Consider the following 23,551-nt stretch of genomic DNA (forward strand, 5'->3'; position numbering starts at 1 on the left):
TGTCTCACGTCAGGTCCAGTGCACCGTTGCCTGCGTTCTCCAGTTGATTGAAGTGGTTGAGACAACACAATAGCCTTTACTTAAGTGATGTGTGGCCGAGCAGTAGCCGTTATAAGTTCACTTTAGTTCACTTTAGTTCTCTTTAGTTCTCTCTCTCAGGTTAATACAAATACCAAATGTATTTTAACTATATTAACAGTTGTATACAAGGTTTACAGTTTGCGTGAGCGAGACGCACGAAATCAGAGACAGCCACACTGCTGCAGGGCGCGGGGCGGCAGAGCACCGCTCGCCTGCCCGTCACCCGTCTTCTCCCCCTTCTCCGTGTTGTTCGCCCGTTTTATTTGCTTGTAGTTCGTCCGGAAGGGTGTGGGTTCCGGTTGATGACTGTTGATGAAAGTCATCATTTGCTGATCCTAGTGTCAGTTCATCACAGCTTCCCACGGCCAAAAGCACGACGTCTTGTTAAACATCCTGTTGTGCGACACCGACCGGGTGTCGTCACACGTACAGTCATACATACACATGTACATTATTACACATTACATCGCTCGGTTCTCTAAAAGTCGCGACCTCGCGACTCACCCGACCTTTAAAAGCAGTGTGCCTACCCATGTTACAGTCGCACAATGTGTACTAGTTAAACGAGGTCCTGTTATTGCCTAACGATACAGCATCGGGAAATGCCAATGATAATAAAAATAATCATGGAAGTAACAAGAAATGGGCAAAGTACATACAGGGCGTGGTAAACAGGGCTAGAGTTGTGGACATGGAAGCTCAGTACTATTCTGAGAAAACAAAATAATAGCTCAAAAAATTATTTACATGATACATCCTTGAAAAAATAAATTGACTAAACTGTCATTAGGATACATGGTAATGGAGCTATTTGGAATAGTAAAAAGAAAAAGGAACAATCCTTGAAGAAGATCTGCTACAAACCGAACCTTCGAGTCACACCTTGACACAAAACTGTCGCAGAGAAACACTCATCGGTTGCGTGACAATCAATTGGCAGTGTCGTTACCCTCGGCACGCCTTTGAGACGGGTGGGGTTTACAACAATAGATAAGGTTGTGTGAAAAGAGGTAAAGTTATCCTATGAGTCTCCTAATAGTTACAATGTGATAACAAGGACAAGTCTGGAGAACCTTAGAAGCATCGGCAGTCAGCACCACTAACTCCTAATACTCCGTTTTTCAGGTCTACAGTTCTATAAAAGAAAATCCTGTCACCAAGTTGTGAAATCACTGTTGTAACAAATCTCACTGAAATATATAATTCCAGCATAATTGATTAAAGTAATTCCAGCATTAATAAACATCAAATGAAAAAGACAAATTTCCACCTATCCCTCGATCGTAACGAAAGTGGATGACTGACATCTTTGACGCCAAAAATAATTCCCGTAACGGGTAACAGTGGTATGTCAAGTAAGGGTAAGTAAGACTTGTCTGCTTACTTCCAAAGCTTACAGATATTCACATGCTGGTTACGATAAAAGTTAGGGACAGCATCTGCTCAAGTTAAGTTAAGTCTGTCAGTGCAGAGAAAAAGTATGTTTTAAGCAGAAGCACATGAGGTTCAAGGTTAAATTGTACCTTTCCCTATGTTAGTCTACACCCTCGGTTATTACGGCTTCAATTAAATTAAGAAGACTGACTGCCTTGCATCAACTCAGCAATAAAAGAAAATAGTGGGTTAGAGTGAAAAGTATTACTCAAGCACTCCCCTTCTTGCATGAAAAAGATGCAGGCAAAAGCTTAGGAACCAAACATAAATTAGTAGATGCGAGGATGCAGGTTATAGTCGTGTGGTGGAAAGATACACAAAGCAGCGTCAGGCTGAACCTCAAGCTAGTCTTTGGAGACGATCACTATACACCATTCTGTGCAAAAAAAAAAAAAGATCGTAAAGCTCAAATTTCCAACCACCTATTTATCTGACTATTTCTGCCTAAACCACGGGTAAAAGAACACACCAAGGAATTTTTGATTACTGCTGGTGACACCCAAAAAGGTTTAGGTCAGAGGGTCGCGAAGGCCCCCCTCCCCGACGAACATGTCGACGGCAAACAAAGCTTCAAAAAGGACCCAAAATTACTTTAAATGCCATAAAAGTTGGCTGATAAAACCATGTAGGTTGCCAGTGGGGCTGTAGTCAAGGGATACTGCACTCCTTCGAAGAGGAACTTTAAGAACAATCATGTACACAAGGAACTCAAGTAATAATCTAGCATTGCTACAGAAATGGTTTCTCCATCTGTCCAGTTTCCTTGTTTAAAACACAAGATCAAATCAATAGATAGCCTATAGGCGTCCACTGCCCTGTTAAAAAGGCCACTCGTTTGCACAGTGTCCACAGCAAAATTTTTACCCTTTATGAGGTTGTGTTGCCCATCTTCCCCAAATGTTTCAAGAAAAAGTGACCGAAACGCATCATAATCCTTCCGTCCTGTGAACACGCTCCTGTTTATGAGGGCCGTCGTTCCCGTTCCCGGGATTGACCTTCGAGCGGCTGAGAGATATTTTATCTCCCGGATTTGACACGAATGAAATGTCCATGACAATCTCACTTTGAAACAAGAAGTCCCTGGCCGAACAATCTGCCTCCCTTGCTACCCTGCGAAAGGCCTAACTGCTGTTGCTGTTAGCGGGTGATTAGGGGCAGAAGCCATTGTGGGATTAGTAAGGTAAGTAAATACCTCTTGGTTGCTCATGCAGCGTAGAAGAAGGAGAAGGCACCCTTTGAAGACTGCTACAACTCCTTACATGAGAACAGTTACCATTATCCTTGACGGCACTGTTCTTTCTCTCTACCCACCCCTCATAGTCCTCGGTGAGAGGAATTCCAAATTTCTGAAAATTATGATTGATAGACTTCATTTTCTGTTTATGTAGTACTTTTTTTTCTATAGCGTGTCATTACTTGAATTCACGCAGGCTTGGGATTTGTGCCTTTCCATCCTTTACATATTTCCTCCTTGGTCACAGAACACCAGAAAACGCTTCACCTACGTACTCTATATGGTGTAAGAAAGTCACCACTGACTCGGCTGATGCCCCGGATAATTATGTTAATCAGTTAGGTAAATAATGAAATAATGATTAAGAATAATTAGCCTACTGCAAAACACGTTAGGTGAAGAATCAGCAGCCAAGCCTAATCTAAAGCAATAAGTGACCCAGGTTTTCTCATGAGTTTGGAAGTGCTCACCTCAGTTCTAAGTGTCACTAAACCCTTGCCAGAAAAGCTGCAGGGGTCACAACAAGAACTGATGGGTGCTCTTGGAAGTGTAGCTACACAGAGCTGCATAGATACATTTCAGTCCTATCGTGATGGAAATAAGTTCAACCAACTTTTTGCCCAAGCTGAGTAAAGATACGGAGACATATTCCAGAAGGCTTTGAACAATCAGTGGTCATCAGAAATATAATTAAGGCTAACCCTCCAACAGCAACTCCATAGGAGTACTATTGAAGAGCTATTTTTCTCCCATTTTCAGACACTGCTATAGCACAACTCAGGGAAAGGTTTGCATCTAAACACATTAGGAGTTTTTTATTGGGAAATCTTGTTCCCTCTCTTTCAGTTGATACTGATTTTAGTGAACTGAAGGAGGGAGTTGAACTTTATGGAGAATTTCTTGATGGAGATGCAGATCTCGTTGAAGATGAATATCTACGGGGGCAGAGTTATTGGAAGCACCGTGAATCTCATGAGAGGTCAAAGCAAGTTGTTGAGACATTGGCATGTGCCAAAAAAAATTGGGCACATATCAAAAATTTTCCACCTTATTGCAATTTTTTCAACCCTACCTGTTAGCACTTCCACCAATGAGCGATCCTTTAGTGCCCTTAAATTGCTTAAAACATACCTTAGGAACGCAATGAGTGAAAGTCGTTTAAATAGACTGGCCTTACTTTGTCTGTTGTGACACAAATCTTGATCATGAAGTCCTTGATGAATTTGCATGTAAGAACAGATTCCTAAATCTGAGGTAAACCAGTTTCAGTGTAATGTTGTTAACAGTAACTAATCTAATTCATCTAGTTAATATTTATTTTATATTCATAAAATACCTGACCCAGTTTCCATGTATCTTGTAAAAATATGTATTACAGCAGTAGCCTGTATAAATGAAGATTATACATGTTAAATGAACATAACATTTTTTTTCCTTGCCAGTATATTACTTTTTTATCAAAACATATAGTTTTAAAGTAAGTAATGTTGTTTCAAGGGTAAATTTTTGCAGTCCAAATTACAGAAATGAAGATTTTAAAAGTAATGTTCACTCAAGTAACATAAAATTAGTACTATTGAGATTATTTGAATCTCCCAGATTTATGTTGTACTTATATGCTACCAACAAACTTCTAAAATGTACAATGTATGTATATGTATGTATCAATGCATGTATCTATAAAAAATAATAAATTTACCCTAGCGATCTAACCCGAATCCTCAAGCTGTATGGGATCCCTGCGCTTGCAATAATATTATATAATATATATATATATATATATATATATATATATATATATATATATATATATATATATATATATATATATATATATATATATATATATATATATATATATATATATATATATATATATATATATATATATATATATATATATATATATATATATATATATATATATATATATATATATATATATATATATAAATACATACATACATACATACATACATATATTGGCCCCCCCCTTTTCAATTTTCTGGGTATGCCACTGCTGAGGAGTTGGTTAGATGTTTTTAGGGAGAGAAATGGTTGTGGAGTGGTGGAGATGGCTTAATCACCAGAGATGAAAAAAAAGACTTAGAAGAGTGGAATAAATAATAGAAGATAACTCCTGTTAGAGAGAAAAGAGAGAGAGAAGAGAGAGAGAGAGAGAAGAGAGAGAGAGAGAGAGAGAGAGAGAGAGAGAGAGAGAGAGAGAGAGAGAGAGTTGAGTTATAGGGATGATTTTCTACAACTTTTATTCAATAAGATTCATTCCAGAATGAAAAAAGTACAAAACTTTACCAAAATTGTTTTTTGAGTTTCACCACAACTTTGGCTCTGTAGGCTGTAAATTTCCGGGTCCAAGATAATAAACTATATTTTTCACACTCCATTGTGATAAAATGAGCAACTCTCCTTCAATAAATTTTCTTGTACATCGCACCAGAAAAAGTTTGAATTTTTGGGGAATCTTGGAATTCCATCCAAATGTGACAACCTAGAAAGAAACAGATTTCACAGCAGGGTGCACCAGAAAATTTTCTATAAAACATCTTTTATGACTTTTTCTTTGTTTAAAAGTGTATTTTTCGTTGACTTTTGCATTATGGGGGATCTCCTGAGAGAACCTTTTTTGGTTTAGTGGCGTTAAAGCCTATCATTATGAAGATGGAATTTCCTTTGGATGGAATGTTTTCCCACATCTCTGTGGGGTTGATTTCTCTGTTTTGATCTACTACAAAAAGTTTCTCAGATTTTAAAAATGAAAGTTAAGGATGATTACGACGACTTGTGAAAATAATCTTCTTTGCCTCTGATTTTTATTTTTTTTCCCCGCAGAAAATAAACGTCAATAATGCCTTCAAGCTACAGCTCATAGATTACATGTCAGAGATGCTGCATAGAAGAGACTCAGAAATGGAAAACTTTCAGGTGAGTATAAAGGTGTTTTATATATATATATATATATATATATATATATATATATATATATATATATATATATATATATATATATATATATATATATATATATATATATATATATATATATATATACATAGATTCACATTCAAATGTAGATCACCTCAATTCCCTAATTTTTATGTACAGGAACCTCCTAATTTATGCAAGTACAGTACCCTCTCGAGTTTCGCGATCCTTGAGTTTAGCGCTTAGTCCTAAATTCTTACCATCGTGACTTTCGCGCATTACCGCCACGAGTTTCGCGTTGCTTTGACATGTATGGGTCACGTCTACCTACCGTCGGCATCATGCGTGCTATCTTAAAAGGCGGTGTCCAACCATTGGGGCTATGGGCAGCTGCGGTTGCCCATATGCCCACCCAGGAGCGAGTCATTGGTTGTCCTTATGAATGGAAAACGGTTGTGAGTACGAGCGTGGGTACCTGGGTACTGAACGGCTGCATGTAAACAAACAGATGACGGCAGTGGCTGAGGAGTGAGGAGCAGTGGAAGATGACCCACCAAGAGACTCGTAAAATGGACTGGCAGAGCTGCTTTGCTTTCTACTTGATTGACAAGATAAGAAAACACCCCGTGCTGGGGAACCACAGTCCAAAAATCTTTTTATCAAGTCTATGAAAATTGTAGATCTGCCGGTGTTGTTTTCCTTTTCTTCTTCTTTTGACCTGTAATGCATGGCAGTGACGGTGAAAAGTAATAGTGAAAAATAGCAAAAGGCCATAGAAAAGCAAAACCAGGGAAAGTAAAGGACAGAAAAACACCTAAGTTCAGGGTGAAGTGTATAAGTGCGCACTGTTAAGTAACTAAGGGCCGCTTTCACAGTCACTTTATTTGTTTTGATCGTTACCAATGGCGGCGATCGTCGCTCACCATTGCCAGATTGTCGTACTCAGAGTATAGTATTTACCGGTTTCTGACGCCTAACTATTGCCAAGAAACATCAGGATCTAACTTTTTTAACGATAACTATAAATGAGTTTCGTTATTGGAGCCCAGAAGACAGTTTAGGGGTAAGATGTCGGGATATATAATCGGCTGAGTACGACAATCTGGCAACGTTGTCGCCGCTTAGTATTTCACGTGAAACTGGCTAATGGGGTAGTGGAGGCTGCACACGAAGTGAGAGATGTTGAGAGTGTGTGGTAAGTGCGGGGCTAGGCTAACCCCGCGGCTGCCACTACCCCATCAGCCAGTTTCACGTGGAAATACTATAGCAGCGATCACCGCCATTGGTAACGATCAAAACAAACAAAATGACTGTGAAAGCGGCCCTAAGTGCATGTTGTGAAGTATAAAAGTGTGGAGAAGGAGGACCTAAGAAGCGATACAAAGCGTTACAGGTCAAAAGAAGAAGAAGGTCCACTACACTGGCCAGTGTTGCGAGAAATATTTCCCTGAAGAAATTATTCATTCTGCTGTCCACCACACATGCGCGCTGTGGGAATACACAGCATTAAAAGTGTTCATTTGTCTGGTTTTGTTCTAATCTGTCCGCTTGTGTTCTTTGTGAGCGCTGAGGGAAATATGGAAAGGGTAAGCAAGTTAAACCTCTCTGCGAGCTATTTTGCGGTGGCGGCAGCGGCTTACGCTCATTAGTAATTGGAAAGCTCTTTGTTTAAGCTAAAAGATATTGAAATTTCAGGTCACTAGTTCTATTTTTAATGGTTTTTGAGCCAAAATACTAAACCGAAGCTAAATCCATATAAAAAGTTAGCGGTTAGCATTAGCTTCCACTAAATTCTTTATCAGTTTAGCAGTTTAGCATGAACGAAACTAACTTTTCAGTTAGTGGATTACCAGTTAGCGAAGATAACTTTTCAGTTAGCAATACCCACCACTGGTTCTAACACACTCATAGAAATGGTGAAATCATTTCTGTTTGTCAAACGTCTGCCATGGTTCATGATGAGTCTGGTGTGTGCGTGCGTGTGTTTGTTTGTTTGTTGCTACTTGATCCATGTGTTTATGTGGGCGGAGTCTAGATGGGCGGGTTGGCCGCGCACGTGCAGTGGTGACAATGAAAACTTCTGGAATGGAGGAACCACAGGCATGCCACACCCACAACCACTTCTTCCTTCCATTTAACCGTAGCAACAAGTCCATAACTTGGGTAATGGCAATACAAGCTGCAACAGTCCTTACTTTAGCAGATGACACCATGTCAATATGATGTGAATATGGTCAACCGACCTTGGCCGTGTGTGACGCACACCTGGAAAGGTTTGAGTTACCGGTTGCCCTAGCTGCTGTCAACGCAGTGGAAGGAAAAAGACCCAGTGTGGCATCAACTTACCGACAACTTGCTCCTGGTTGGGTGCACGGGCGTTGCCCGTAGGCCCAACGTTTGGAGGAAAATGGCCAGTGTGACACCGCCTCAAGGCAGTAAAGCCGCTGATAGGGTGAGCGCCGGCGATGACGTCATTAGACTCCCAGCGAATCACAAGCGTGTTTTCAAGACTGTCAGCCAATCGTAAGGCAGCTGCCTTCAACTGTGGCTTCAGAACGACCCGTTCTCTCTTCCCATTTTCTTCCTTTTTCCAAGGTGGTGGCTGAACAGATAGCGAGACGGCCCCGCATTCAGGAGGATGTGAGTTCAATCCCCGCCCGGTGCCACCAAGCTGGGATTTTTCAGCCGCCGCCGAGTGGCTTGAAACTACCCACATGCTGTCCAGAAGACCACCTATCAACCCGGACTCTAGATTCTAGGATTAAAGATGAGCTCCGGGAGGGCAGCATGAGCCAATGCAAGATGGCGCCACTACAAACACTCGCCTGCACCAGAACGGGCTGGGCTGACCATCAGGCCCCACCGGGAAGAAGCCCTGGACTGACCATCAGGATCCACCGGGAAGAAGCCTACCGGTGCAATAGGCCAAGACGTAAAAAAAAAAAAAAAAAATCATATGTTGCGACTACTCGGACAAGAGTTCCTCACATCCCCCCCTCCCACTCTCCCAAACTCTGGTTTCATCGCTTAATAAGTCTCTCTGTCTTGATTGTAGCCCCAATGTTTGTATGAAAACGGCTAGTGTGACACTACCTTTAACCCTTAAATGCAAACAATATTTTTTGTGATGCGTCTGCAAACAATGGGCGATTTTAACCTAATATCAGGAAAATAATAAAATAGTTGCTCCAGCTACTTATCAAATCGAAAACCAAAGTATGAAAATACAACTCTCACTTCATTTACAAGCAAACACCATACACCATACAAAGAAAATTAGTTATTTTTCTTTTGTTTTGAAAGTAAGAAAAAAAATTCACCTTATCTGGCAATGATTAAACCTTAATTCCTTAACACATTAAATATTAGCTCGAAGGATAATAGCTACAACAGTGATTGTTGTTGGTCCTTGGAGACTCACGCTGGCTGCCTCACTTCCCTCAGAGATCAAAAGAGATAAATTGCTATGGTGAATTTTGCCCAATATTTGCATTTATCACCTCCCCTCAATTGAGTGCAAAAATTTGGTGAAATTGACCACAATCATAAATAACACTCAAAATATGGGAGAAAGAAAATGCTCTCCACCTCTCACAGCAGGAGGCCACGGGGAACTGAGAATACGTGGAAGGGCAGCTGCGTACCCTTCCTTATCACTTGTAAACAGAGGGGAGACAAAAAGCTGCGGTGAATTTTATCCAATGTTTGCATTCCCGGGTTAACCCTTTCTGTACGGCGACGCCGACATCGGCATCATGAAGTGCCCAGTGCAATATACGGCGGCGTCATAATTACATTTTGTTTTCGTTGTTCCTGAGTGATTCCATATTCTGTTCTGACTCTACCTAGAGACTCGGTATATGATATGGTGTCTTATTTGACTTTCAATGTTATTATACTGTAATAACGTAAGTGTGTCTTGTGCGCATTTGTACCTGACAGTAACAATCAGTTTTAACAGAAAATAACAAAAATAATGAGAAAGAAATGATATATGTGCATGTGTGGAGTAGTGGAGTTCCTCTTCCTTTGAGTTGCCAAGTGGCTGGGTAGTGAGTGCTTATCTCACCACCTCCCTTGGCTCAAGGACGCGGCCTCCCCTCCCTGCCTCCCTTTCATCCTTCCGCTGTCTCTGTTCTCTTTCATTCTTCCTTCCTTCCTTCCTTCTACCTCCTCCCTCCAGGGTGTGTGTGTGTGTGTGTGTGTGTGAGAGAGAGAGAGAGAGAGAGAGAGAGGGGAGGCGCCTTTTCAACAAGTTTGAGCTTGCTGTTCCTCGACCCTTCCCTTGTGTCACATTGTGTGTGTGTGTGTGTGTGTAAGAGAGAGAGAGAGAGAGAGAGAGAGAGAGAGAGAGAGAGATGCTAATCTTGGAAATTTCTTTGTATGTATATGCTTACATCTCAAAATTATAAAATAATTTATGTTTCTTTATGTGCACCATTTGAATTTACATGTTTTTATATATAATACATGATGATTATGTTGAGATTATGGCTGAAAACTTGTTATAATTAGAAGCTACGTTTGAAATTTGGTGCGCGCGGCCAGCCCGAATATGGGATGGGGCGCCGTTTTCGCCCGGCAGTAGTGAAACAGTTAAAGGCAGCGCGTATGATGCCGATGGTGGGTAGACGTGACCCGTACATGTCAAAACACCGCGAAACTCGGGGTGATAATGCTCAAAAGTCGGGATGGTAAGAGTTTATGACTAAGCGCGAAACTCGAGGATCATGAAACTCTGGAGTGTACTGTATTTACTTTATAAACAATTCTATTGAAGTTCAATTCTATTGGGGAGGCGGTGGCTGAATGGGTAGAATGTCAGTCCTATGTTTTGCCGCATCGTGGATGATATGGGTTTGAATCTGCCGCTACCGGCCAAGAATAGATGGTGCCGCTAAAAACACTTGTCTGTACCATGACAGGCTTGGGCTGACCACCAGGCCCAACTAAGAAAGCCTACTGGTGCTATAGGCCTTGATGTTAAAAAAAAGGGAGTTTTGGCAATTCTATTGGAATAAAGTGCTGTTCACACGGGCAAAGCTTCCTCGGTGCCGGTATCTCCTGTTCCCGTTTCCTCGGCAGCTTCATCCTGCTTGTTTTTTGACGTGTCTGATATAATTTTAGGCCTCCTATCAATAGTGACCTGTGTTCATGAATAAGCCAGGCATATGTTGGTGGGGTATTGAGTACTTTAATATAATAAATATAATCGTTTTCCATCCAACAAACGCGATCGTTCTGGTTGTTTATATTTATGTAGAGTAAAAAAAACATGGGCTATAGTATATTCGGTGTTTTTTGGACTGTGCAAGGTGTTGTTGGCTCTTTTGTATGGTGCATTTGGCCTTCTTGGCTCATTTTTGGGTTGCCTTTGGCCTTTTTCTGGCATTTATGCTCCTCTATATACTCGCACAGGGATTTCACTACACTTTTGGACCACACCAACTCGTCAGACATTATAATGACTGTAATTTTGATGTGAGAAGGCCACAAGAGTTTCCCACAACAAGAGAAAGATCACTGTCGTCACGGAACCACGAGAAGGCGGTCACTTCCATCCGCCAAGGGTGCCGGTATCCATTTTCCGTTCAACTTTGGGCCGCAACATAGGGAAACTTTGCCCGTGTGAACTGCGCTTAAGTCTCAAAACAACAGCAAAATGGTTTATCCAGCATGAGCTTCCCCTGTTCGTGCTGCTGGAGAGTTGAGTAATGTACATCTTGAATCATCTTTTTTTGTCATTTCTTGTTATGAACAAACCCCAGGAACCAGTGTTGTTAGCAGGGGAGTTCTTATTTTCACTGGAAGGGTGCATATGTTTTGATGAACATACAGTTATTAGGAAACTTTAATATTACAGGTTGCTAGCTGCACCCTGGATGCGAGTGCCAAGATCTATGCCTACCGTGTGGACAGTGTACACACAGATGCCCTCAAAATGGCTGGAGGGTTGGGCCATTCCCAGGGAGAGAGAGGGAGTGAACACAAAGATGAAGATATGGACCAACCAGGTGATGATGAAGAAAGGAAGGAAAAACGAAAAAGAGTGAGTTGTTAATATATTTTTCTCATTCATTTAAATGTTCTACTGCGTTAGACATCACATTGTTATGAAATTGTGTTCTTATGTCATTTTTAACTTATAACTTAGCCATAATGACCCCTCCTTGTCCACAAAAGATGAGGTAAATAATTATGATGATTGTAACTTTGGTGGAGTAATGAAAAATCTAACTTTCAGTAAAATAATATATTCTCACACAATAACACGAGTTAAATTGATATATATACGAGCCAGCACTGAGCAGGAGCTCCGTCCTGAGACAGTCTGATTTGATTTCCCTTTTTACTCCTTTTACTGACCCACTGTCTCCAAAGAGGCGACCAGGAACTAGAAGCAATAAATAAGGATATTATGTCGATGTCGTTAACTATGATGACAATACAGAAAATGACGCAACTGACGGTCATGTGATTTATAACTAACCAAATTCGGCAAGTCCCTCCTCCACAACCCCCGTCATAGAGATCTACTCCCACCCGCCCTCCCTCCCCCCACTAGACCCACAAGACACCACAATATTCTCGCCCCGGTCAATACTCGCACGGACAGATGTCGGCTTAGTGCTATACCGACGCTTGTGAGGGTCATTAACATCTCCATGATCACATGAACCCTCCACCCCAACACACACACACACACACAAAGACCAACCTAAATTATTTTATAGACATGTGAACGGCAAATTAAAGAATAGAGAAACAATCGATAAGCTGAAAATGGATGGAACTATATATGAAGACCCAGCAGAGATGGCAGAAGTGATGAACAATAGCTTTCACAGAGTTTTCACAAAGGAAGACTAATTCGTACAACCACCGGGCCAGGAAAGAGGAAGGGTTATGCAGGAGATACAGTTAACGGTGCAGGAGGTCAAGGAAAGCTTGAACAAGCTGGATGTAAGAAAGGCGACAGGGCCGGATGAAGTATCAGGGTGGATCCTGAAAGAATGTAGTGAGCAACTTGCAGAGAAACTGCACTCCATAATGAGCACCTCCCTGAGTGAAAGAAGGGTACCACAAGATTGGAAGAGAGCAAACATAGTACCAATTTATAAAGGAGGAAAGAGAGAGGACCCATTAAACTACAGACTGGTATCACTCACTTGTGTGGTTGCGAAGATATGTGAGAGGCTGGTTAAAAACAGGTGGTCGGATTTTTTAGAAAGTGAGAGAATTATCTCTGATTGCCAGTTTGGATCGTGTCGTGTCGTGTGTCGTGTGTCACCAACTTTTTATGTTATTACTGAAGGGTGACAGATTTAATACAAGAGAGAGAAGGCTGGGTGGATGGAGTGTACCTGGATTTGAAAAAGGCATTCGACAAAGTACCGCACAGAAGACTAATTTAGAAAATTAAAAATAGGGGTGGAGTGGGTGATGGACTGATTAAGTGGCTGGAGGACTTCCTAACTAACAGGGAAATGAGGACAATAATCAAGGACAAGGTTTCCAACTGGTGCCATGTGAGGAGTGGGGTCCCACAAGGTTCAGTGCTGGCGCCAATAATGTTTGCTGTTTATATAAATGATATGGTGGACGGAGTGACCAGCTATGTGAGTTTGTTTGCAGATGATGCAAAGCTATTGAGACGAGTCAGTGATGTGAAGGACTGTGAGGCATTGCAGAGGAACCTGGACAAAATATGGGAGTGGAGTGGTACATGGCAGATGGAGTTCAATCTTGGGAAATGTAAAAAAATGGAGTTTGGTAGGAGTGGTAGAAGATGTGAATATGATTATAAGATGGAAAGTGAGATAATATGCAGAAGAATGGAAGAAAAAGATTTGGGAGTGACTATCTCAGAGAACATGTCACCGGACAAACACATCAACAGGATAATGGGACAAACTCTGAATTTGCTGAAGAACATAATGACGGCATTTGTGTATTTGGACGAAGAGATGATGAAGAAAATAATAGTTACAATGATAAGGCCAAGGTTGGAGTATGCAGCAGTGGTCTGGTCTCCTCACGAAAAGAACATAAGAAAGCTGGAAAGAGTGCAGAGAGTGGCAACTAAGATGGTACTGGAACTTAGAGATCGGACATATGAGGAGAGACTCAATAGCATGGGGCTCACAACCCTAGAGAGAAGAAGAGAAATAGGAGACCTGATAGCAGTGTACAGGGTCGCGAGTGGAGTGGAGCATTTGGACAGAGAGGACCTGTTGTGTGTGTGGAACGAGAGAGAAACGAGAGGACATGGAAAGAAGTTGAGGGCGACCACGTGTAGGAGAGATGTGAAAAAGTTTAGCTTCCCAAACAGAAGCATTGAGCTATGGAATAGACTGGAGGAGGAGGTGGTTTGTGCAAGAAACATTCATGATTTTAAGGAAAAATTGGATAAGAGTGCATATGGAGACGGAACCGCGCGTAGCTCTTTTCCCATATGTCACAACTAGGTAAATACACATAAGACTGGAAGCAAGCAGACATTAAACCAATTCACAAAGGAGAATGCTGCGAAGACTCTGGAAACTACAGGCCAATCTCTTGACAAGTGTGGTAGCAAAGATCTGTGAAAAGCTGATCAAAGATAAATGGATGGAATGCCTGGAGAGAAAGAACAGATTGACAGACGAACAGTATGCCTTTTAAGGAGGAAGATCTTGTACAACAAATTTGATGTGCTTTTACTTACAGGTGATAAATATACACTCAACCCTCGATTTGCCGGACCTCCATTTGCCGGATTTCGGATTTGCCGGACAAGAGTCCGTGGGGTAAAAAAAAAAAAAATAAAAAAAAAAATAAAAAAAAAGTCCGGGACAAGTCGATTTCAAACTACCGCGCCAGACAAAGTTCGCAAATCGGGCACTAGATGGCAGCGCGGGCGGACATACACGTCTAGTACTGGACTGTACACAATTCTGCGCGTCACAGTGTTGTGCTTACGTGCTTGTCGTGGATACACCTCTTCTTCACAACGATGCCACCCAAAAACCCACCAAAGAAAGTAACCAAGCGTACAGCTAAACCTGTGCACCTTTCTGTGTCGCAAAAACTGGAACTTTTACGTAAAATAGATGGAGGAATGAGTGTTGCCCAAGTCTGCGAGCTGTATGGGGTGAAAAAACAGACAGTTTCGGACATAAAAAAAGCTAGAGGAAAGTTAGAAAATTATGCAGTTAAATTTGCTGTGTCGGGAAAGGTGATGCAACTAGAAAGCATATGAAAGACCCGAAATGTGTTGAACTTGATTTGGCAGTGTACAAGTGGTATACCCAGGAGCGTGCATGTGGGGTGGAAGTGACGGGAGTGGAGTTGGCCGCTAGTGCTAGTGTATAGGACAGCTATGCGAGGTGTAGTCCGGGGGTGGGTTGTGTTTCCCGGACATATATAGGGTAAAGTCCGGCAAGGGGGTAGACCCCCGGACATTTTCCATTGCCGGACATTTGCCATTCCCGGACAAGCCTTCCCCCCTTTTAGTCCGGCAAATCGAGGGTTGAGTGTAGTACAGGAAAATGAAGGTTAGGCTGATGGAACTTACCTAGGTCTTTAGAAAGCATTCGACAAGTTGCCACCTAAGAGACTGCTATGGAAGATGCAGTGCATTGGAGGACTGAAAGGACTTTTGAGGTGGATAAAGGACTTTTTAGAAAATAGGGAAATAAGGACAGTGATCAGGGATGTGAGGTCTTTGTGTGGGAAAGTGATTAGTGGAGTCCCACAGGTTTCGGGCTGGCTCCGGTCATGTTTGCAATCTACAGTCAAGTCTCTTTAATCCGTGATTCTCTTAACTGAACTATTCAAATAACAGTAAGTTTTACGAAAAGTTTCTACATTTCATTTAACCGAAGAAATCTGAAATTTAACCGAATTCTGAACCTCGCGCCACTAGCATTTGTTTATGAAAGTTCCACCAAAGTGTGCGCCAGCTGCCAGCAGCTCCCTGTCCTTCTCCACTCCTCTTAAAGGTAACCCAGTTGGTGGAAGTACTAAGTGGAAAAGAGTTGTGCTTACTCTGAAACAGAAAATAGAAATATGTAAAAAGATAGAAAGTGGTGTTAGCAGAACTGTGTTGATGAAGGATTACAATGTCTGGTCTACCTCGCTGTACCACTAACGAAAACAAAAAGAAAGACTTCTCAGTTTCGTGGTTGATTCTGAAGTTTCACACGCTATGGAAAAGCGATGTACATTTAAGGAAGCAAAGCTTCAAGAGCTGGACAAAGTTTTAAATGAGTGGTTTCTTACCAAATGTGCTGAGGGACGTGCAGTGACTGGCCCGCTCATCATAAAAAAGGCTAAGCATTTCTATGAACTCATGGAACTGTAACAGCCATGTGAATTCTCTATTGGTTGGCTACAAAGTTTAAAAAGAGACATATAATCAGGAAACTAGATGTGTGATGAAAAAAATTTGGCCACTTAATCTGTTTTCCTGTGTATTCTATTGATAATCGTTCTTCCAAAAATTTGATTTAACGGCACTTTTAAAGTCCCAGGATTTTTATATAACAGAGACTTGACAGTACGAACATCAGCGACATGGCGGAGAGAGTGAACAGCTATATGAGTTTGTTTACTGATGATGCTAAGTTGCTGAAGAAGATTGGAAATGAAGAGGACTGTCAAGCACTGCACCAGGACCTGGATAGGATATTGGAATGGAGTTGCAGATGGGAAAAGTAATTAATATCAGGAATATAGTGTGATGGAATTCAGAAGAAGCAAAAACTGAATTTAAGGTAATTATACCTTGGGAAATGAAAGCATAAAGAAAATATATTCATGGAAGAGGAGCTGGGAGTAACTGTATCAAATAATTTTTCGCCAGAGAAACACATAAATAGAATTGTTGGCAAGACATACAACCTGGTGAGAAACATAAAAGTTGCTTTTTAATATCTTGATGGGAAATGATGAAAAACCTGATTGTAACCATGATAGGTCCAAGGTTGGAATGTGCAGCAATAGTATGGTTGCCAAGTACAAAGTCAAATACAGTCATACCTCGGTTTATGAGCTTAATTAATTCCGAAATTTTGCTCAAGCCAAAAAACTTGTTAACCAAAACAAATTTCCCCATTTAAATTAATATGAATCCCATTAATGTTACCGTTGCCATTACCGTTGATGAGGTTTCAAGCCCCTGTCTGCCGCCATAGCATCGCTCCACAGGTCCGTCAACATTATAACAGTAATATTAGCACCGAAAGTTGTCCTCAATCCTCATGTTTGTAAAGTCGTAGGATTTAGTGAATAAGTGAGTCTTCAGCGCTTTCTTGAAGATTGCCAGACTGCCACTATTCTTAACATCCTCAGGTAACTCATTATAGAGCCGCGGGGCACTCTTCTCAAATGCTCTGAAACCCAGTTCCAGGTTGATGTGTCTCAGTGACATGGCAGTGTCCAAATGAAAATCCTGTAGTAAATTTCTCATATATCCAGGTTTACCAAGTCACATTGATTGATAAGTCAAGACACATTTTGTAGACTGTTTGTGCTTTATTGGGTAGCCAATGCAAGTCTATAAGTGCAGGTGTTACTCTCTCATGTGGCGGCAGACCCTTGATTGTCTTTTTTACAGTCATTGTGTCATCTTTGATCCGAAGAGTGGAAATATCTAGCCGCCTGAGATCCTTGTTTTTCCCCACTATTAAGCATTCAGTTTTATCCTCATTCAGCTTCAATTGCTTAGAATTCATCCATTTCCCAACATCATCCATAATTCTGCTCAGCTTATCTTCAGTGTTTTCCACGTCACTCAGCGACAGATAGAACTGTGTATCATCAGCATACAGTTTAAAATCAACTCCATGTTTTCTTAGCAGATGTGAAAGTCCAATAGCATACACACAGAATAAGATTGGGCCCAGTACGCTTCCCTGAGGGACTCCACTTTGCAGAAGGTTATGAGCGGAGAACGATTCATCTATTTGCACACAGTATGTTCTGTTTCAAGGTAGCTCCTCGGATAATCCAGCGCACCACCCACAATTCCAATATTTTTACAATCCTGAAGCAATAAACTGTGCTCCACCATGTCAAACGCAGCACTGAAGTCTAACAAAATCAGAACACCACACTTCCCTTCATCCATGAGTACAAGTAAATTGTTTACCACCGAACAGAGAGTAGTTTCTGTTAAGTAAAGCCTCTTGTAAGCAGACTGATTATGTGGTAAAGCCTGCACCACTGGCAGATGCTCCATTAGCTGATCTAAGAGCACATTTTCAAGTATCTTAGATAGAAACGTCAAGTTGGATACTGGTCTAAAGGAACTTAAACACTGTGGGTCCAGTTTACCCTTGACCATAGGTTTCACAGTCACCACTTTCTCACTCTCCAGGAAAGTCTTGTTTTCAATACTAATGTTAACCATCTCAGTCATAATATTTAAGAAATCATTAAAGTTTCCGCTCTTAACCCTCTTGCGCACGATGACACGTTTCGCATCATCAAGTGTAAAAAGGTCCTGGCGCACGATGATGCAAAACACGTCATAAAAGTTTTAAAAATTGATTAAAAATTAAGTTTTTGGTGAAAGTGTATCAAATTTGGGACCGTTATTTGTTGGGATGACTTTCTTAACCCTAGAACACTAACCTTAGAAAAAGTCACACCACTACTAACCATGGGTACATCATACCCGATTTTGAAAAAAAAAAAAAAAATTAAATGTAAAGTTTTAATGGAATAAAGTTACATGAAGGGACTTCAAACTTTGTATCTTGACTTAACATTAAGAAGAACTGAAAAACGTATTGTTTTGGTATGAAAATCAGGTACTGAAAAATGTTACTAAAAATAGGAAAAATGTTCAAAAATTTAAAAAAAAAAATTTCATAAAAAAAATTATCATCCGATGGCTTCCAAACTTCTTGTATGGCCTCCCAGGTCCTGTGATCCACTGCACAGGTGATCACTAAAAAAGTACGTAAACAATATCCTAGGGACATGTACAACACCCTGTATCACCAACCATGGGTATGCCGCACCCAAATGTAGGCCTACAACAAAGGTGAGCAGAGAGAGCGAGACAACGTGACCTTCCCCTACACTGTCAAGCGGGCTACTGAGGAGGTGGGTACCCTCAGAGCACCGGAACCATACACAATGGCAATGACGTCATTCGCTTCGGGTACCTCATACCCATGGTTAGCATTCTAGGGTTAATGGTAACATATGGCAACCTTTCTAAGGAGCGTAGATGAGGAGGAAAGATGAGGAGGGTGGAGGAGGGGTCGGTCACCTTGAAAAAAATACAGTTTTCTTTGTGTACCTCGGGAACTAATAGGCATATGAGGATTTTGAGGATATCATAAGAATCCTCACTAAATTCCGCTTCGAAACATATTCGGCTAAAAAAGTTGGCCCTCAAAATTTCAAGCTTGTTAGCTAGGGAAGAGTTGGTACTTAGGATTTACTGTCTACAATACTCTATACAGAGACTTGAAACGAGTTTGTATTGTTTATTTTCCTCTATTTTTATTTGCGCATGTTCTAGTACAAGTCTTTATGAAGCCATTGATACCAAATTTATTGGGGTACAATACATCTGTGAGGGTAAAATACGTTTGGGAATGTAGAGTATCGTTGCGGCAAAAAAAGGCTGGTCAGGCCTGAGAAATGTATGGTGAGTGGAACAGAAACTTATTGGAAGCTTATGGTGCGCGAGAGGGTTAATGATGTCACTTATCGGCAAGGGATCATTATCACAGTATGTCAGTTTCACCTTGTGTACGATAGTTTTCACCACAGCCACATCCACTTGTTGAAAGCTTGTTAACTTAATTTCAGGGACTGGAGTTTCCAAAGCGGGTCCACGAGAACCATTGGCTTTAAAGTTCCTGATAACTTTCTCAATTTTCTTATCAAAAAGGTCTGGAAACATGTTTGCCAGCACATCATCTGAACCCATCCGGTAGCTTGTTAACTTTTTTGTTTCCTGTCAAACTATCAAGTACCTTATATAGTTTATTAATGTTAGGCCCTGCCTCCACAACCTTGTTCCAATAGTATTTTCTTTTCTGTTTTATCGCAGGCTGGTTTTCTTTATTTCTTGCCTCCTGGTATGCTCTTCTTGCCTCATCTGTTTTAAGCCTACACCATAGTCTTTCTTTTTTTCTTTTTCTCCCTTTTCGCCCTCAGTATTTCCGCATTAAACCAAGGTGCATGATCCTACAACACTATCTCTTTTTCAATCAGAGGGAAGAGGCTGTTATACTTATCTCTAGCTATACCATTATATAACTTAACTAGGCAGGTAGCACAATTTTCACATACCACCGAGCCATGTTCACAGATTTCACAACTTTTAATGGTAAATTTCTGCATTACAGTTTGTCAATATTTCTGGTTGAAAATTTCTTTGCTGTCTGAACGTAATCTCTTTCCTCTGCACTGCTTCCTTCGTATAAGAAATTTCAAAGGTTACCAATTTATGCGCGGGATATACAACATATATCATCGACACACACCCCTTGCATAAGATTGCAGTCTATATCACTCAAAAATAAGTCTAGCACATGTCCCCCCACAGAGGTTGTCATTCACTTTATTGATCAAGTTGAAAGAGTCCATCATCTCAATGAAGGCCATGACGGAAGAATTTTCAAGATCATCGATCCATAGCTTAAAGTCACCACAGATGATCACATTTGCACTCGCCATGTCCACAGACTCCAGGTATGTGCGAAATTCATCGATAAACACCTCTGCTCTTGAATCTGGAGGTCAATAAACCACAATAAAAGTGCTTTTCCTTCTATTAATTTCACGGATGACTTGCTCTAATTCAAAAGTATCCCACCTCTCAGATGCCTTTATTCAAATCTTAAGAGTTTGAAAGAAAAATCACCACACCACCTCTCCTTGTCTCCCTCGGAACATGTAAAAAGGTATGAGTTACTGGTGTCATCTTACAAATCTTGGCAGCATCGTAGTCATTTAGCCATGTTTCAGTTGCCACTAAAATATCAAGATCCTTTTCTTTGATGAGATCATGGATATCTAGAGTTTTATTTCTGGCTGACTGAGCATTTACCAGACCACATTTTATCTTTGAGTCTGAAGAACTGGTAGCCATGATCAGTTATGTTACGAATTCTCTCAATTTCAGTCTGAAAAACTACAGTACCCTCTCGAGTTTCGCACTATCCGAGTTTCACGGATAGTCCTAAATTCTTACCATCCCGACTTTCGCACTGCTTTGACACATACGGGTCACATCTACTTACCATCGGCGTCACGCACGCTACCTTTAAAGGTAGTAACGCACTGGACGTTTTCCTCCAAACATTGTGGCTTTGGCAAGAGAGAGAGAGAAAACGGGAAGAGAGAACGGGTCGTTTTGAAGCCGCAGCTGAAGGCGGCTGCCTTACAATTGGCTGACAGTTCTGAAAACACGCTTGTGATTCGCTGGGAGTCCGATGACGTCATCGCCGACGCTCACCCTATCAGCGGCTTTACTGCCTTAAGGCGGTGTCACAATGGCCGTTTTCGTCCAACCATTGGGGCTACGGGCAACGCCCGTATGCCCAACTGGGAGCGAGTTCATGGTTATCCGTAAGCTGGTGTCACACAGGACTTTTTCTTCCCACTGCGTTGGTGCCAGCTAGGGCAACTGGCAACTCCAACTTTTCTTGGTGTGCATCACACACGGCCAAGGTCGGTTGCCCGTATCCACATCCACAACGTAAACAAAGCACTTGCCTTATATCAACATGGTATTTTCTGCTAATGTAAGGGCTGTTGCGGCTTGTGCTGCCATTACCCAAGTTATGGACTTAATTGTTGCTACAGTTAAATGGAAGGAAGAAACAGTTGTGGGTGTGGCATGCCTGTGGTTCCTCCATGCCAGTTCTCATTGTCACCACTGCGCATGCTCGGCCAACCCACCCATCTTGACTCAACCACATAAACACATGGATCGAATAACAACAAACACACACACACACACACACACACACACACACACACACATGCACACACCAGACTCATTAGGAACCATTGCAGATGTTTCTGACAAACAGAAACTACTTCACCATTTCTTGAGTGTGTTAGAATGTATTTGGTGAGTGGTTCACATGAACCAAACCTAGCTCTTGGCAAGAAGAGAGCAGTCGTCTTTAACAATGCTCTCTTCTTGCCATTGGGTATGTTTGGTTTGTGTGAACCACTCACCAAATAAGTTCTAACACACTCTAGGAAATGGGGATGCCATTTTTGTTTGTGAGAAACATATGCCATGGTTCATGATGAGTCTGGTGTGTGTGTGTGTAGTGCGGCGACGGCCTGATGAACGAGCCTCCCATAACCCACTTAGCCAGTGGGGTACCTCTTTGGCCGACTCGGTAAGGAGTGGCTCTCCCGTCACGCTGGTCGCGGGTTCAATCCCAGGCAGCCGGGGAATACCCTCACTCTTGATTAATTTCTCGTGTTATTTCGATACACGCAGAGGACGTGTTGAGAAATAGGAAGGATTTAGAAAAGAAGCTCGTCGGGGCATTACATGTGTGTGTGTGCATGTGTGTGTGTGTGTGTGTGTCTTTGTTGTTACTCGATCCACGTGTTTATGTGGTCGGAGTCTAGATGGGTGGGTTGGCCGCTCATGCGCAATGGTGACAATGAGACCTGGCACGGAGGAACCACAGACACGCCACACCCACAACAGCTTCTTCCTGCCATTTAACTGATGCAACAAGTCCATAACTTGGGTAATGGCAGCACAAGCCACGACAGCCCTTACTTTAGCAGACGGTGCCATGTCGATACAGGGCAAGTGCTTTGTTTACGTTGTGGATGTGGATACGGGCAACCGACCTTGGCCTTGTGTGACGCACACCTGGAAAAGTTGGATTTGCCAGTTGCCCAAGCTGCCGCCAACGCGGTGGGAAGAAAAAGGCCTGGTGTGACACCAGGTTACAGACAACCGACAACTCGCTCCTGGATGGGCGCACAGGTGTTGCCAGTAGCCACAACGGTTAGAGGAAAACAGCCAGTGTGACACTGCCCCAAGGCAGCGAGGCCGTTGACCGAGTGAGCGCTGGCAATGACATCATCGAACTCCCAGTGAATCACAAGCGTGTTTTCAGAGCTCAGCCAATCGTAAGGCTTCATCTGTGGCTTTAAAACGACCCGTTCTCTCTTCCTGTTTTCTTCCTTTTTCCAAGGTACGTATTTTGAGATAACAAGGGAGTAAAGGAGGAAAAAAGTGAGCTCCGGGGGGCAGCATGAGCCAATTATAATGGCGCCACTATAAACAGTTGCCTGCGCCAGAACAGGCTCTGGGCCGACCATCAGGCCCTGATGGATAGTCTAGAGCCCACATGTAAAAAGAAAAAAAAAAAAAAAAACTCCACGGGTAGGAACAGATAAGCGCTTTTTCAGTGTTTTCAATACAGGTAACTCTCGATTTACGCGAGTTTGGTTTACGCGTTTTTTAAATAACGCGGGGTCCAAAATCCAAATAAATTTTTAATTTAGGCGTTTTTTTTCACTTATACGCGATAATTTATGGAGTGGCCACCAGATGTCTCACGCAACTGGACTCACACGGCCACACAGCTGAGCTCAGTCCTTCCCGCGCGCCACTTGAACAACAATACAGTACCTACGCTGCCACGCTACTCAACAATAGGGTTGGGCAGGTACCGGTACCAGTACCGGTACTAACGGTACCAGCAATACGGTACGGTACTGGTACCAGACTGCTCGGTACCGGTACCAATACTAGCCAACCCCTCATGGTGTCCCTCATTTCTTCCTCACACGAGAGAGGCTGGGAATGAGTGCCCGAGTGGATATCTCGGTTCTGGTGACACGCGGCATGCAGCTGTTTGTTGT

General features: G+C 42.0%; 1 protein-coding gene across 1 annotated transcript in view; it reads left to right on the forward strand.

Annotated features, from left to right (window-relative positions):
- Positions 1-5,537: 5,537 nt before the first annotated feature.
- LOC126981364 (condensin complex subunit 2-like) overlaps positions 5,538-23,551 on the forward strand; it is a 161,175-nt gene continuing 143,161 nt past the window's right edge. The window contains exons 1-2 of the mRNA XM_050832386.1: positions 5,538-5,692; positions 11,556-11,741. Coding sequence (XP_050688343.1) covers positions 5,645-5,692; positions 11,556-11,741 — 234 coding nt within the window. The 5' untranslated portion in view covers positions 5,538-5,644. The remainder of the gene's footprint in view (positions 5,693-11,555; positions 11,742-23,551) is intronic.

This window comes from Eriocheir sinensis, chromosome 47, assembly GCF_024679095.1.
Source record: "Eriocheir sinensis breed Jianghai 21 chromosome 47, ASM2467909v1, whole genome shotgun sequence".
NCBI lineage: Eukaryota > Metazoa > Arthropoda > Malacostraca > Decapoda > Varunidae > Eriocheir > Eriocheir sinensis.